General features: G+C 39.6%; 1 protein-coding gene across 28 annotated transcripts in view; it reads right to left on the bottom strand.

Annotated features, from left to right (window-relative positions):
- GRIP1 (glutamate receptor interacting protein 1) overlaps positions 1–12,410 on the bottom strand; it is a 311,868-nt gene that overhangs the window by 1,892 nt on the left and 297,566 nt on the right. For 14 of the 28 annotated variants that reach the window (XM_086884474.1, XM_086884483.1, XM_086884484.1 and 11 more), the window contains 3 exons: positions 10,061–10,172; positions 7,243–7,476; positions 1,031–1,177 (listed from right to left, as the gene is read on the bottom strand). In XM_086884474.1, the coding sequence (XP_086740600.1) occupies positions 1,031–1,177; positions 7,243–7,476; positions 10,061–10,172 (493 nt within the window). Of the gene's footprint in view, positions 1–1,030; positions 1,178–7,242; positions 7,477–9,871; positions 9,917–10,060; positions 10,173–12,410 lie in introns of all 28 variants that reach the window. The other 14 variants (XM_086884480.1, XM_086884481.1, XM_086884489.1 and 11 more) reach the window with 2 other exon arrangements.

Raw genomic sequence — 12,410 nt, 5'->3', positions numbered from 1 at the left:
AAGATCACTAGAGAAAAACATTTATCCTTGAGACTATAGAGCTTGATTTAACTATTCTAAGTAGAGAACTGCACAATATAAGACTATTTAACTGTGATGTCTAGTCTGAAGACATCAGTTAAGTTTTCTACTCACTTTTAAACAGAATGTAGCTGAAGGGGATATTTACACTGGTGCTGGCTGTTGCCAGCTTTCACAATGCTCACTCCAATAATGACATTTAACAGCACATAGTTTCTCTGTCTTTCATGGTGTTCATCAATTTAAATGCAGTAGAACACATCTGAAATTTCAGTTCAGTTCAAGTCTTCTCTGGTTTCACCTAATATATATAAATTTATATAAAGTATTTTATTAGGCTAGTTGAGAATTAATTTGGCTTTTTCATCAGAGTCCATCTTGGCACTGTGGTAAGTGTGGTGCTGAGTATTACATAATTCCAACTGTGTCAGTCAACACTTGGATTAAACACAAGAAATAATTCTCACGTCTGTATCAAGGAAAGAAAGAAAGAAAAATCTGTCTGGAAATGCTGTGGGAAATTCCAGCTTCATAGTGAGCATTTGTATGTCTTCTTTGGAGTTATAAAATATCTAGCATTCTGAAAGAATATGTTCCTATAAACCTGACTGCACAGGAAAATCCAGCTTTAGTGCCACTGCATGAAAGTCCAAAGCTCCATGAAGTGGAGCCTCGGCCTTGCCAAGGAAAGAAATCTAAGACATGCTACACAGCACAGTCTGTGGTGCAGAGCAACTATGGTCATTTGTCCTTCCTGATCACATCATCCTTCCTACACACATCCCTTCCCAGCAGAAATACAAACAAACTGGTGCTCTTTATTTATAATAAGCAGTGTAGGTTACAGGGCTGTTCCAAGTAACAAGGCTGCAAAACTGCAGTTCTCCACAATCACCTCTCCAGATATGCATACCCAAATACCCCTGCAGTGTGCTTATAAACCTTTTTACAAAGTAATCTGTATGTCACGTCCCTTCATGCTGAACCTGCACAGTGTCAGAAACATTACCTGTAAAAGTCTGTCATATGGTTTTAAACCTCCCAGATCACCAGGGCCCGCTGGTCTAATGTTTTTAACGTACACTCCTTTTTCCAATAAACCATCTGAGACACTGAACCCAAAGTCTTCTCCATCAGAGTCCTTGTACAAAGTTACCTGTGGAGGAGAGGTGATGTGATGAGAAAGAAAAAAGCTTTGTCCCCATTTCTACAAGCATGAGTCAGGTTTTCTTACTAGGATGGCTTTGGTGACATTTTTTTTTTTCACATTAGAGAGATCACTTACCTACTCTTGGGTACTTACAGTATTAAAGTTGTCCTCATTTTGATATTATGTTAATATTCTCAGATGCCACCTTATCCTTTTGTAAATAGACAGCCCTTTTCACTTCTGCTTGTCAGCTGTGGTATTTAGCCCACCTTCTCTGGTGTCACTTTTTGATTCTTAGTGTTTTATTTCTCTGTTCTCTAGCTGCCAGGATCTGAGTACAAGATAAGGCTTAGTTTTGCTTTAAGTATGAAGACCTGGCCTCAATCAAACAATTGGTGTTGTGTCTTGCAGTCAAGGGAATAAAGACCATTGTCAGTGTAATCTAGTGTCTAGACCAGGCAGTGGTCCACCCTGTAAAGCCTCACCTCAGAAGTGCTCAGTATAAGAGTTATAATGCAATCTTTTAAGGAAGTACAAATAAGGCTCCTTCTGAAAAAGCTTGCAGGCAGTGTTATTACAGTTACGTAACCATGAGGTGGTCGTTCAAAAGCAGGAAATAGAAGATAATGAAATAATTAAGAGAAGGTTTTTCAGGTGTTCAGAAGACAAGTCTTCACAGATAGTTCTGTGATTTGACAGATAGAGACTTCTTTGTGGGAAAGTGGCATGCTTAGATTTTTCCTTGGTCCTCCTCACATCAGGGGTGCTGACCTATGCAAGTAAATTGTGTGAGTGGTGTGCCAGTGCATAGATACAGTTGCACAGTCAGACCTGTATTTTTACTGCTGTAGCTTGTATCACCTTGAATTCAAAATGCACTGGTTTTATCATACCTTGGCTGATAAAAATGGCAACATTAACTGTTCCAAAATTTTATAATGACTTTGTACAAATAATATTCCATGTGTTGCATCCTTGTGTGTGCACCAGCCTCTGAATTCCTTCCTGATGTTTCTGAATTGTGGAATCATTTGAACTGAAGGGGACTTTGGGAAGTCTCTAGTCTAGTGTCATGCTCAAAGCAAGCTGAGGACTTGGCCAGTATTTCACAGAAGGATGCTGAGGCACAGCACTGGTTGGTGCTGCCTTCAGAGAGCAGCTGAGCTGCTGTCTTAATTGCCAGTGTGAAAAGGTATGCCAGAACAGACCAGGTTGTCTCAAAAGAGGAGTAAAGGATTTGGGATTTGGGTTTCTTTCCTGCTCTCGGCATTTTTCTTGACTTGCTAAAGGTTTTCTTCCTGCCAGTGACATTTTTGGGTATGAGCTGTCATTTCATACTTTGTAGGGACTGTGGTATTTAAGTTTTTTGCCTTCTTTTCCCCATCCTCCCCCAAGATATCTTCTTGCTGAACCTATCATATGTCCTCCATTCCTGCATGAACTTTAATAGGCATTTCAGCTACTGAAAAAACCTATCTGCAAATTCACTATAATTCATCACAGAATTATTTTAATTTGTATCAACAGATGCTATATCAACAGGACTCAGGGAAATTTTAATAATTTGGTATGAACAGAAGCTTTTCTTTGTGATATCATAGCATGTTTAACATGGCTTTGATAAAAGTGTGTTTGAAGCTCCTACGAAAGTGCTGTTAGACCATCAGAAAAAAAAGCAAGGAGATTTATTTTACTGAGATATATTTTACACAGATTTGTGTGCACTTCCTGGAAGAAATTAGAAATAACTAGCTCTGGACCAAGACCCTTCTAGACCAAAGTATCTTCTAGCAAAGTCACTTTTTTATCCTCATCATCACAAAGGACAGAAGTGCTTTAAGTTAACAGCTTCTTAAAGAAGCCTTGAAAAGTTAATGCAAAAAGGGGATACCATGCCTAGGAGAAGAAGACTTGAAATATTCTGTCCTGTTCTAGCACTGGTGGCACGATTTTTCTTCCCTTTTCCACTTACTCCTTTACCCCTTCTTCAGGCACTGGAGTCAAATGGAGCTGGATCCAGTCCCAGATAACTAGAAAAGCATGTGAAACAAGGGACTCTCTGAAGTCATCTAGACTGCATTCTTGTCCTAAGACAAGATCAACTGCACCTAAACCATTTCAGAGATACATTTATCTGTCTCGGTTTTTCAGATCTCCAGTGATTGAGACCCCAAAGTTTACTGAAGTAATCCCTTCCAGTCCTTCCAATGTTTTCCTTGGGTCTAAACTAAATCACCCTTGCTGAGGCTTAAGCCTGTTGCCATCCACAAAGAACAAGATCACTTTTTTTCTGTCTTTCTCTGCAGTGATGTAAAATAAGGCTTGTTTTTCTCTGGACCCTGTCAACATGGTGGTCAACATCTTTCTTTAAGTTTCAGATCACAAGCTGGACACTATTACACTCAAGACCTTCTCAAAGCCAAACTGCAGTGGAGAATTAACTCACCATGGATGGTGCTCCCATTCGTATGTTCTATGATAGTGTTGCTTTTTCCCCTGTTTTTAGTGAATGAACTATCAGCCAACAGAACACATACAATTACAAGTCTATGGGAAGAGCCATTACACAGTAGCTCACCTTAACTTGTATCTTGTCTGTAGTAATGCACATGCTACTTCATGCCCACCTTGTGAAACAAAAAATGGAGCATTTCAAATGATAAAGGGCGTGGAAGGGGAGTTTTACTGTAGAGAGTCAGTGGGAAGTTACTGCAATGGAGCAGGCAAGGCAGGGGACAGGGAGGGGCACAGACCTTGGGAATGGTCATCCAAAGTCTTTTGTAAGTCACAACTTACACATTTCAAAATATTTTCTGATGTTTGTTGTTATTCAGATCTAGAGATTCTGGATTTTTACAAACTGCTTCCTTTATGGCTACCTTCTCTTGACCTTTGCTGTGTTTACCAGGAGCTCGGAACTTAAAGAAGCTGATGCTGGCTTCAGGGATGAGGCAGCAATTTAGCTTTGTTGCATGTTTGACAGCTGTCACATTTTTCAGATGGAAGTCATCTGCAGACAACTTTCTTTTGTATTAGAGGTTATAATTTTGGGGTTAATTCTTCCTAGGGCAACATATATTCTTCAAAGAGAATCTCTGATAAAAGCTCTGCTATCTGAAATACTCAGTTTCTATTTAATAATGGGTATGGACAAAGCCCTACCATAGGCTCCTCATCTTGATTTGCAGCAGCCCTCTCTGAAGGGAATAAAACTTCAGACTATTCACACAACACCTAAATCATGCTGGTTTATCTGTACTGCTGATCACAACTCTTTGGAAGGTCTGATCTCAATAGCAAAATCTCCATTTGGGTGATTTGTTAGTCTTTTAAATTTACTTCAGGAGCCTAAGGGAAAAAGAAAGTCGATTTGGAAATTTAATTCATATTTCATAAGCAATTAAATAGTTACAAATTTTAAACACAAGCTTATACATTTTGAGTCTGTGCCTATGCCTCTTCTCCCTCTCAAATATATGGGAAAATGCTTAATTTAAATTCATACATCTTGCACAGATCAGCTATTGAGATATTTTAACTGACTGTAATTTTAGGTTAATGACTACTTGCAATAATAATATTGAAAAATTATCTGATCTTAGTGCATATTTTTGCTCTCAGAGGAATGTGTGCTCTATGAAACTTCTAAAAAATGGTCTGCTATGATTTTTAGGAAAATGTTAATCTATATTATTATCTAAGCAGATAAAATCATTAAAGGCATTCATTAAATTTGGGTACTGATATAGCAATACACTATCCAGCTAAATTAAATGTTATTAAACCATCCAGAACGAATGTTTGAAGAGATCTGTAGGACACTTATCTCAATCCTAGTTTGCTCAGGACAAAGACAGTTCAAGTGCACCGCTGGTGAATGCAATGCAGAAAGAAAGAGCAGTGAAGAATTCAGGTTACCTTGCTGCAGAGTGAGCTCTGTGGGCACACAGCCCCTGCCCCAGCAGGGATGCAGACTCATCACACTGACACACGACAAAGGCACCTGCCCTGCCCTGCCCATGGAACTGGGGAAGCTCAGCAGCACGTGGGCAAGCACATTCTGGAGAATCTGCTGAGCGAGGTCTTCGACAAACTATGTCTTAGCCTGTATCTCAAAACTGCCCATACCATCACAGTTTTCCAAATCTTCCTATTTTTCAGTGGCCCAGCTAATTACGACGTTTGCCTGCAGAAGGCAGAACACGTTGCCAGCAAGAGGATGCATGAAAAAGACTTCAACCAAGGCTTTTCCCTGACAGTGAAGTCATTCCCATGGCATTGCAGCTCTTTTGGAAAACTCTGATTGGACAAGCTGTCCAAAGGAACAGGTTATTAGAGTTAAATTAGAGGTCTAACACTAAAATGAAAACATGAATACATGGGAGAAGGTAGCAGGCACACTGCTACACAAGAACGAGTAGGAAAGCTAACTAGCAAGAACTTGTTCAGATAAAAAGCAGTCCATGCTGCCTGGGCTAACCTGCATGTATCACAGGGGTATAACCTCACTTTGGGGGATCAGACCATAAGATCCAGTCACTAGTTCTGTTTTTCTTGAATGACTGTAAGGATTTGGAAAATCCTCGGTTCAGGTTCAATGTTTAGATTTTTAGAGAGGAAATTACTCTTTTCTGGGTGACAGAACAGACAGTAAAAGCAAACTCAGCATCACTTCAGCAGACAGGAAAAACTGGGTATGTTGTCTGAACAAAGTCTGGAAATTACTCAAAGGAAAGGTCAAAGCAATCTTAAAAATAGTCAGCTGAAGCAAGAGAAAGCTCGTGGACAGGTTATTTGTGCTGCTCAGGACTCTAACAGCTAGTTACTATCACATAATACCACTGACTCATTAACATGAAAGGCTGGCTTTGTAATCCAGAACTGTGCCTTTGTTGAATGTGAGCACACTGTGACACTATATATAGGAATATACCTACTGGTATACTTTGGTTTTATATTTTGCATTTATTCACCACTGAAAAACTGAGCACAGTACCTAACTCCACTGGTCACATCAAGCTGGAAACAGGAATAGTTTTAAACTACCACAACTCATCTTTATTGATCATATACACCAGCAATGAATTAATTTACCATATATTAGATCAGAACTCTACCACCTTCTATAAACACTCATTTAGCCTACACTCAGCAAGTCTTTATGTTGCTGAACTCAGCTGAACTACAGACTAAAGTGAGGTAAATCCACAGGGACTAGAAACCAAACCAAATCTCTTGAGAATGACCAGATGACATATGAATGAAATTCTTCTATGTTCTGCCTCCTTCCTGGAAAGATCTCAGACCTTTAAGAGGAAGATGGGTGCAGGAAATGGGGTGCCCATTCTCATCAGGGAGAACAGCATTATAACATTCCTCAAAGTTTTGGAAACTGGCTGCTCTTATGGCCCCACTGAACTTGAGACCTAAAGTGGCTGGGTGTTTGCTGTGCATATCCAAAGATACTTTATCTAGTACTTGCTTGGAGTGCAGAGCCACCTCCGTGTCACCTTGTGACTTCAACCATCTTTAGCAGTGAAAAGCTGCATAGTCTGAAGATTATTTATCCTTTTTACACCAAAGGAATTTTAAAGAGAAAAGAAGCAATACCTAATTGGAAATAACATTCTATATTATGTACATCGAATCTCTTGTATTTGATTGAAAATGAGTGTTAATTTAAAAAAGGACTTATGGGAGCCCCAAAACCTTCTGAGTAATTTCCTGAAGAAATGTATTTTCTAGAAATTAAACTTTGATTTCTTAATGAACACATTTTGCAAAGGAGAGTTATTGGTCCTGTCAATTCAAATTACCAGCGGATGCTCCCTTCAAAAGAGCAGTGCCTTTTGAGGATTTATTGTAAAATGAAATAGTAGACAAGGATGCATCTTATTCATTTGTTTTCCCCCACAAGGATCTATCATTAATGTGTTTGTAAGAACTAATATGCATGGCCCCCAAATTACATCTGTGGAGTCATTATAAAAAGTGCTTACTGTGTTGCCATATAATTAGAGTTCCTGTGCTGAATGTATTATTTCAAAGCTGTCAGAAGAAAAATTACAGACCTTGTGTAACTCCACGGGAGTTGGTGACATGATTTCTTTCATTTCTTGCTTAAATTTTCTCAGAACCATGGACTTTCTCCCCACATCTGAAGGCAATGTGTTGCTACGAGTAGCTTGACTGTAATGTGGCCTTACAGAACTTCTTTCCTGGAAGCTGGCTTGTCTTCCCAGCTGGTTACGAGGTTGTGGGTTTTCATGATTCAAACTCATTGTACTTCCTGACATGATTGTGGCCTAGAGCATTAATGAACAGGTTAATTTGTAGAAGAGAATGTGGGTGAAGTAAGTGGTTAATTCATAGCAGTAGGAAAAACACCTCTATTCTTTGTTAGAACACAATCACTCAGGGCACAGCAAAAGGCAAGAGGATAGATGTTCAATCTGCTTGCAAGTCACTATAAAATAAAGGACCACAACAAAACACAATAACAATATATGAACCCTTTGGGCAAAAGTTTTCAGATGGCATTTCAAACTAAAATACTGAGCACCAGAATGGCTATGCTTGTAAGCCAGTCCCCTGGCAGACTGAAGAGTATGTAGAGTAATTGCTTATTTTAAAAATATTTTACACATAAATAAAACAACATCCAAGTTGTGGCATAATTGCATTTGTTGAAATTGGAACTACAGGAAGGCATTTGCAATTCAGACTGTGTGTGCAAGGTAAAAAAATGTGAGTCAGCAGAATATGTAGGTAGCTCTAGAGCTAGCATGGGCAGAGTGCCTGGGTACTACCCCAGGCTCAGGGAAGGTGAGCTCACTGCCTGGAAAGAAACTCTGTATGACATGCACACTGCCTTGGCTCACCATTAATATTGGCCCTGGTCTCACTGCTGGTTTTAATCTCAGTAAAAGACAGCCTTTTGTTTTAGATGCAAGAATACATGGAGGGTGAAATCATGAAAGAAGATGATGGGAATCACCTTGCCCAGTGGGTGGAACAGACTGAACTTGAAAAGCATCCATGCACAGCAAGGAGCCTTCTCCTTTGGGGAAGTTCTTCTGCTCTGGGGAATGGGAGGCATATGCACTTTGGCACTGCGGGGACAGGGTGAGCTGAATTTCCTATTTATTATCTCTTCTGATGGACAACTGGAAAGGGAAATTTAAAGACCATAACCTGAACTCTGACAGGGACTGGACACAGACAGCCTGCTTGAATAGGGAAAGTAAAAAATAAGGGCAAAACAGACAAATAAATGTTTGTCTATAACTCTGGTGAGCATGTCTGTCATCCCTCCTTCTCACAGCTCCAGCATTACTTTCACTATGAGATAATGGATTGAAGCCATAACACTCTTCTGTGCTCAGTAATGACTGATATTACTGCCTGATGGAGCAAAAGCAGCCAGAGGACTTGGCAAACAACAGCCTTCTTTGCTCTTTGGCTGAAGACCTTGAAATGAAAAATGATAAGGAGTCCTTGACTACGCCATGGCACTTCATAAAGTAGAGGCATGGCCACTCTCAGCATCCTGTCACACAGAATGAGTCTGGCTTTCTTTTCAGAGCTGGGGGTTGTGCAACGAGGCAGTGCTACAAATGGTACATCTACAGTTCTGAATTTCCCTTTTGTGAAAGACTGAGGAAAATTCAGTGTGTTGAAGTAACTGAATTCTGGACAGCATGGATGACCTATTTCCCTTTTGGAATTATCTATTTCCATATCCTTTTATTATGCACTGAATACTGAAAACTGCAAGAGAAGCCTGCAGTACTGAATCATATCTAACTGTAGAATTAAGCCAGTATAACATTTTCTCCTATATTTCTCTGGTTTTCTATAACAAATATATGAGAATCACATTTTGCTACCCATACATGCAATACAAAAGCCATAAATCTGAGGAAGTAAATTAATCTGGACTGAAAAACTTTCACCCAGTTACGCCATTCATATTCCTCCTGGCTGCTAAAGGACTTTATATAACATAAAAATGAAAATGAGATTCTGCCAGTTTTGCAGCTCCAGGAATTTAAAAGAACATAAAAGAAAATATTTTAGGACCTTTCATTCTGTAGTTTCAATTGGCAGTATAATGGTAATTGCTCTGATTAGATAACTTAGAGAAAAGGTGATTAGCAAATTAAAGACTCCCAAGTTACTCTGTGTCTGTTTTCTTCCCCCAGTGTGCCCTCAGCACAATCTAACACAAAGCATGGTTAGATTTGTAGTGAACTTAAGGATGAAATATGAAAATTTGTTACATGGTGAACAAATTGCTGTCTAATGAACATTTCTCACATTGGCAGCTTCTTTTTCTTTCAGAGTGGTGTGATTATAGGTAAACATTTTGAAAAGCTGATTTTCTTTTATGTTCATCTTAATCAAATTAAGTTGCAATTTAAAAGACAACCTACAACATGCTAAGAAAAGCTGCATGAAGCGTCTGTCAGAGAATGGAATGTATTGCTGCAGGAAGGTTATGCCCACTTAGAAGTTCTGTGCCATTTGCTGCCTGTACAGACAGCATTGATGGTTATGCACAGCAGAAGCTGCAAGTCAAAAGCACTGGGGTGAACATGTTTATAGAATTTTGGTTGCATTGCACAAAAGAAAACAGCTCTGGTTAGGGGCAGGGGAGGCAGCTGCACAAGCAAAAATATAAAGGTAAAGGGTAGGTACCAAGAGAGTCATGTTTCTCAAACACAGACGCCTGTCAGCCTTGTCCTGTGGAGAGGGGTTAAAGCTTTTAAATGAATCGGTGTGATTAGTGCAACTTAAAAGAAAAAAGGAGAAAATAAAATGAATGTAAACCAAACCAAAACCATTATATTTCTCTATAATTGGAAAGAAAGGTTAAGATTGTTCTACCTCTAGTTCCCTCAGAATTCCTGACTGGCCACAGGTCTCTAAATCCTCCAGAGCCTGAGACCAGAAATTTTCCTCCTGGTCAGCCTCGGTGTTATCATGGGGACCTGTGAAGCTAGATTTACAATGAGAAGTTAAAAAAATGTGGACTTTTTCCCCCCTCTAAAATATATATATATTACACACGTGCCTTGCCACAGACTGCAAGTTGAATGACAGAAGGTTATGCAGGAGAGTGGGGAAGAGTCGCTGATCAGGAGAGGCCGGATGGACATGCAGAGCACATGACAGACAAGCCTTCTCATAACCTGGCAGTCACTAGCAGCTGGCAGGATCTGAGCAGCGAGTTGTTCAGTAAGGAGAGAAATGGATTCCAAGAACAGTTCAATACACATTTTTACTGGATTGAAACCGGAACCTCCCTATGAAAACTAATGAATCAACCAGTAGCTGTATGTGGAGCTGCTCCGTGCAACAAGTATTTGCAATAAAACCTTTCAAGCTCACAGACTTCTCCCAGGCAATATGGAAAGAGTCCTCTTTTTTTTTGCAAACAACATTTTGCAAAAGAGGCTTGGTGGTGCTTTTTACCTGATTCCTTCAGCCTAAGCTGCATTTATCAGTTTAAGCCCACCTGATCACCATAATATAAACTGCTCCAATAATTTCTTACATAAACAGAGAAACTTTCAGGGATGCCACTGTCTTGCATGGAAACTTAGGTCTCTGGTGTTTCATAGATGCACCAAGGCCTTATTAAAAGCACTCTTGAGCATATGTTGGTGACAGTGATGCTTAGGGAAGTTGCTCAGCAAGTGGGGTCTGATAAAAACCACAACTCTGGGCTGCAGTGACACAGCCCAAAGCAACACCTTTCCAGTCTATGCGTGTATACAGGGAGGGAAGCAGGAGGTTTTCCTGTCTCAGCAAGGGGAAGCAGCTCAGTAAAGATTCACACAAGCATCAGAGCTGCTGCATGGGAGAGGGCTGGTTATGTGAAAGGCACAGGGGAAGAAGGATGAGGGAGGAAAGTGACAATTCGCCCTTTTGGTGGCAGCAAGCTGTTACTTTGGAGCAGCTGCCCATGGACTGCAGCTAGTGGTGCTTTAACAGCACATAAACAGAGCAGACACTATTATGGAAGCATCTGAGGCCTTGCTTGACAAACAATGTATTACTGAGAATAGCGTGAATGTAATTCTGTTTACACAGTAGCTTTTAAACAGGAGAATTGTCCAGCACAAGGGAGGACAGCTTGAATGCTTCACACACATGATACTCTGCCTCAGAGATGCTTTCTTACAGCTACAATCAGTCAAGCAGACAATGGCCAGCCATTTCAATCTCTTATTGCAATGATTCTCCACCTAGCATCAGTGTCTCTTCTAAGATATTGCAATAGATACAGCAATGGCAGAAATACCTACTCAGATCACAGATGCAATTCCTCCCAGGCAAGACAAGAAAGTATTTAAAACATGATTTTAGACAGATCCTTGATTTCTGAAATGAACTTTTTCAATAAATCTATGTAGTTCTTTCAATAGCCAATATTGAATGTAGACTAATTTATCTATTCCAATATCTCTTGCTATATTGCACATTAATGATATCAAATGGAACTTAAGCTAATGAACAAGATAATTTGAGGCAATTGTCTGTGACAGCAAAACCTGGATTTCCTAGAACTGGAGGTCCATCTCTTCTCTGACTTCTGTGAAATATAAAATCATGATGCTTCTATGTCTGGACTTCTCAGTTGAAGCTATTTCTTTTTCAGCTCTCCTCTCCTCTTTTGCTTTTACCCTGAGTCTTGTCTCCTGGTGTGTGAAATCTCAACTTTTGCATCTTCATTACAGCCACATGAGTAATTTGTAGCTGAGCTACTACATCAAAAAACCAAAAGAAGTACCAAAATAATTTATCTAGATTTTTTTTTTTTAAATCTAAAAAAACTTTCTAATCTGAAAGTTTGATTTTAAGACATATGAAATATTGTTTGTGACCATAATGAACATATTTGTTTTTCTGATGCTTATTTAAAGAGCCGTCAGAAATTCAGATGCATAAAAAGTCTGAAGGCAAGGCAGTAGGACAGATAATGAAAACAAGGGTGTCTATGATTCAGTTCTTACTGCCATATGAGAGAAAAAATCTTTGTGACTTTTAGCTTTTTAATCAGGAGGTTCTTGGATCTGGCAGACTCATTCCCATAAGCATTGATATTTTAATGTGTTAAACATTTTCTCTGGAGCAGGAACTACACCAGACTTGTCCTACCTACCAGTGATAGGTATACACCAGGCTAGAGAGTGGTTTAAGCTCTCTGGTTTCATTTGCTTGCCCACTGAAA

Source organism: Cyanistes caeruleus, chromosome 4, assembly GCF_971803275.1.
Source record: "Cyanistes caeruleus chromosome 4, bCyaCae1.hap1.1, whole genome shotgun sequence".
Taxonomy (NCBI): domain Eukaryota; kingdom Metazoa; phylum Chordata; class Aves; order Passeriformes; family Paridae; genus Cyanistes; species Cyanistes caeruleus.
The sequence above is the reverse complement of the archived record's forward strand: the minus strand, read 5'-3'. Positions and strand labels throughout refer to the sequence as shown.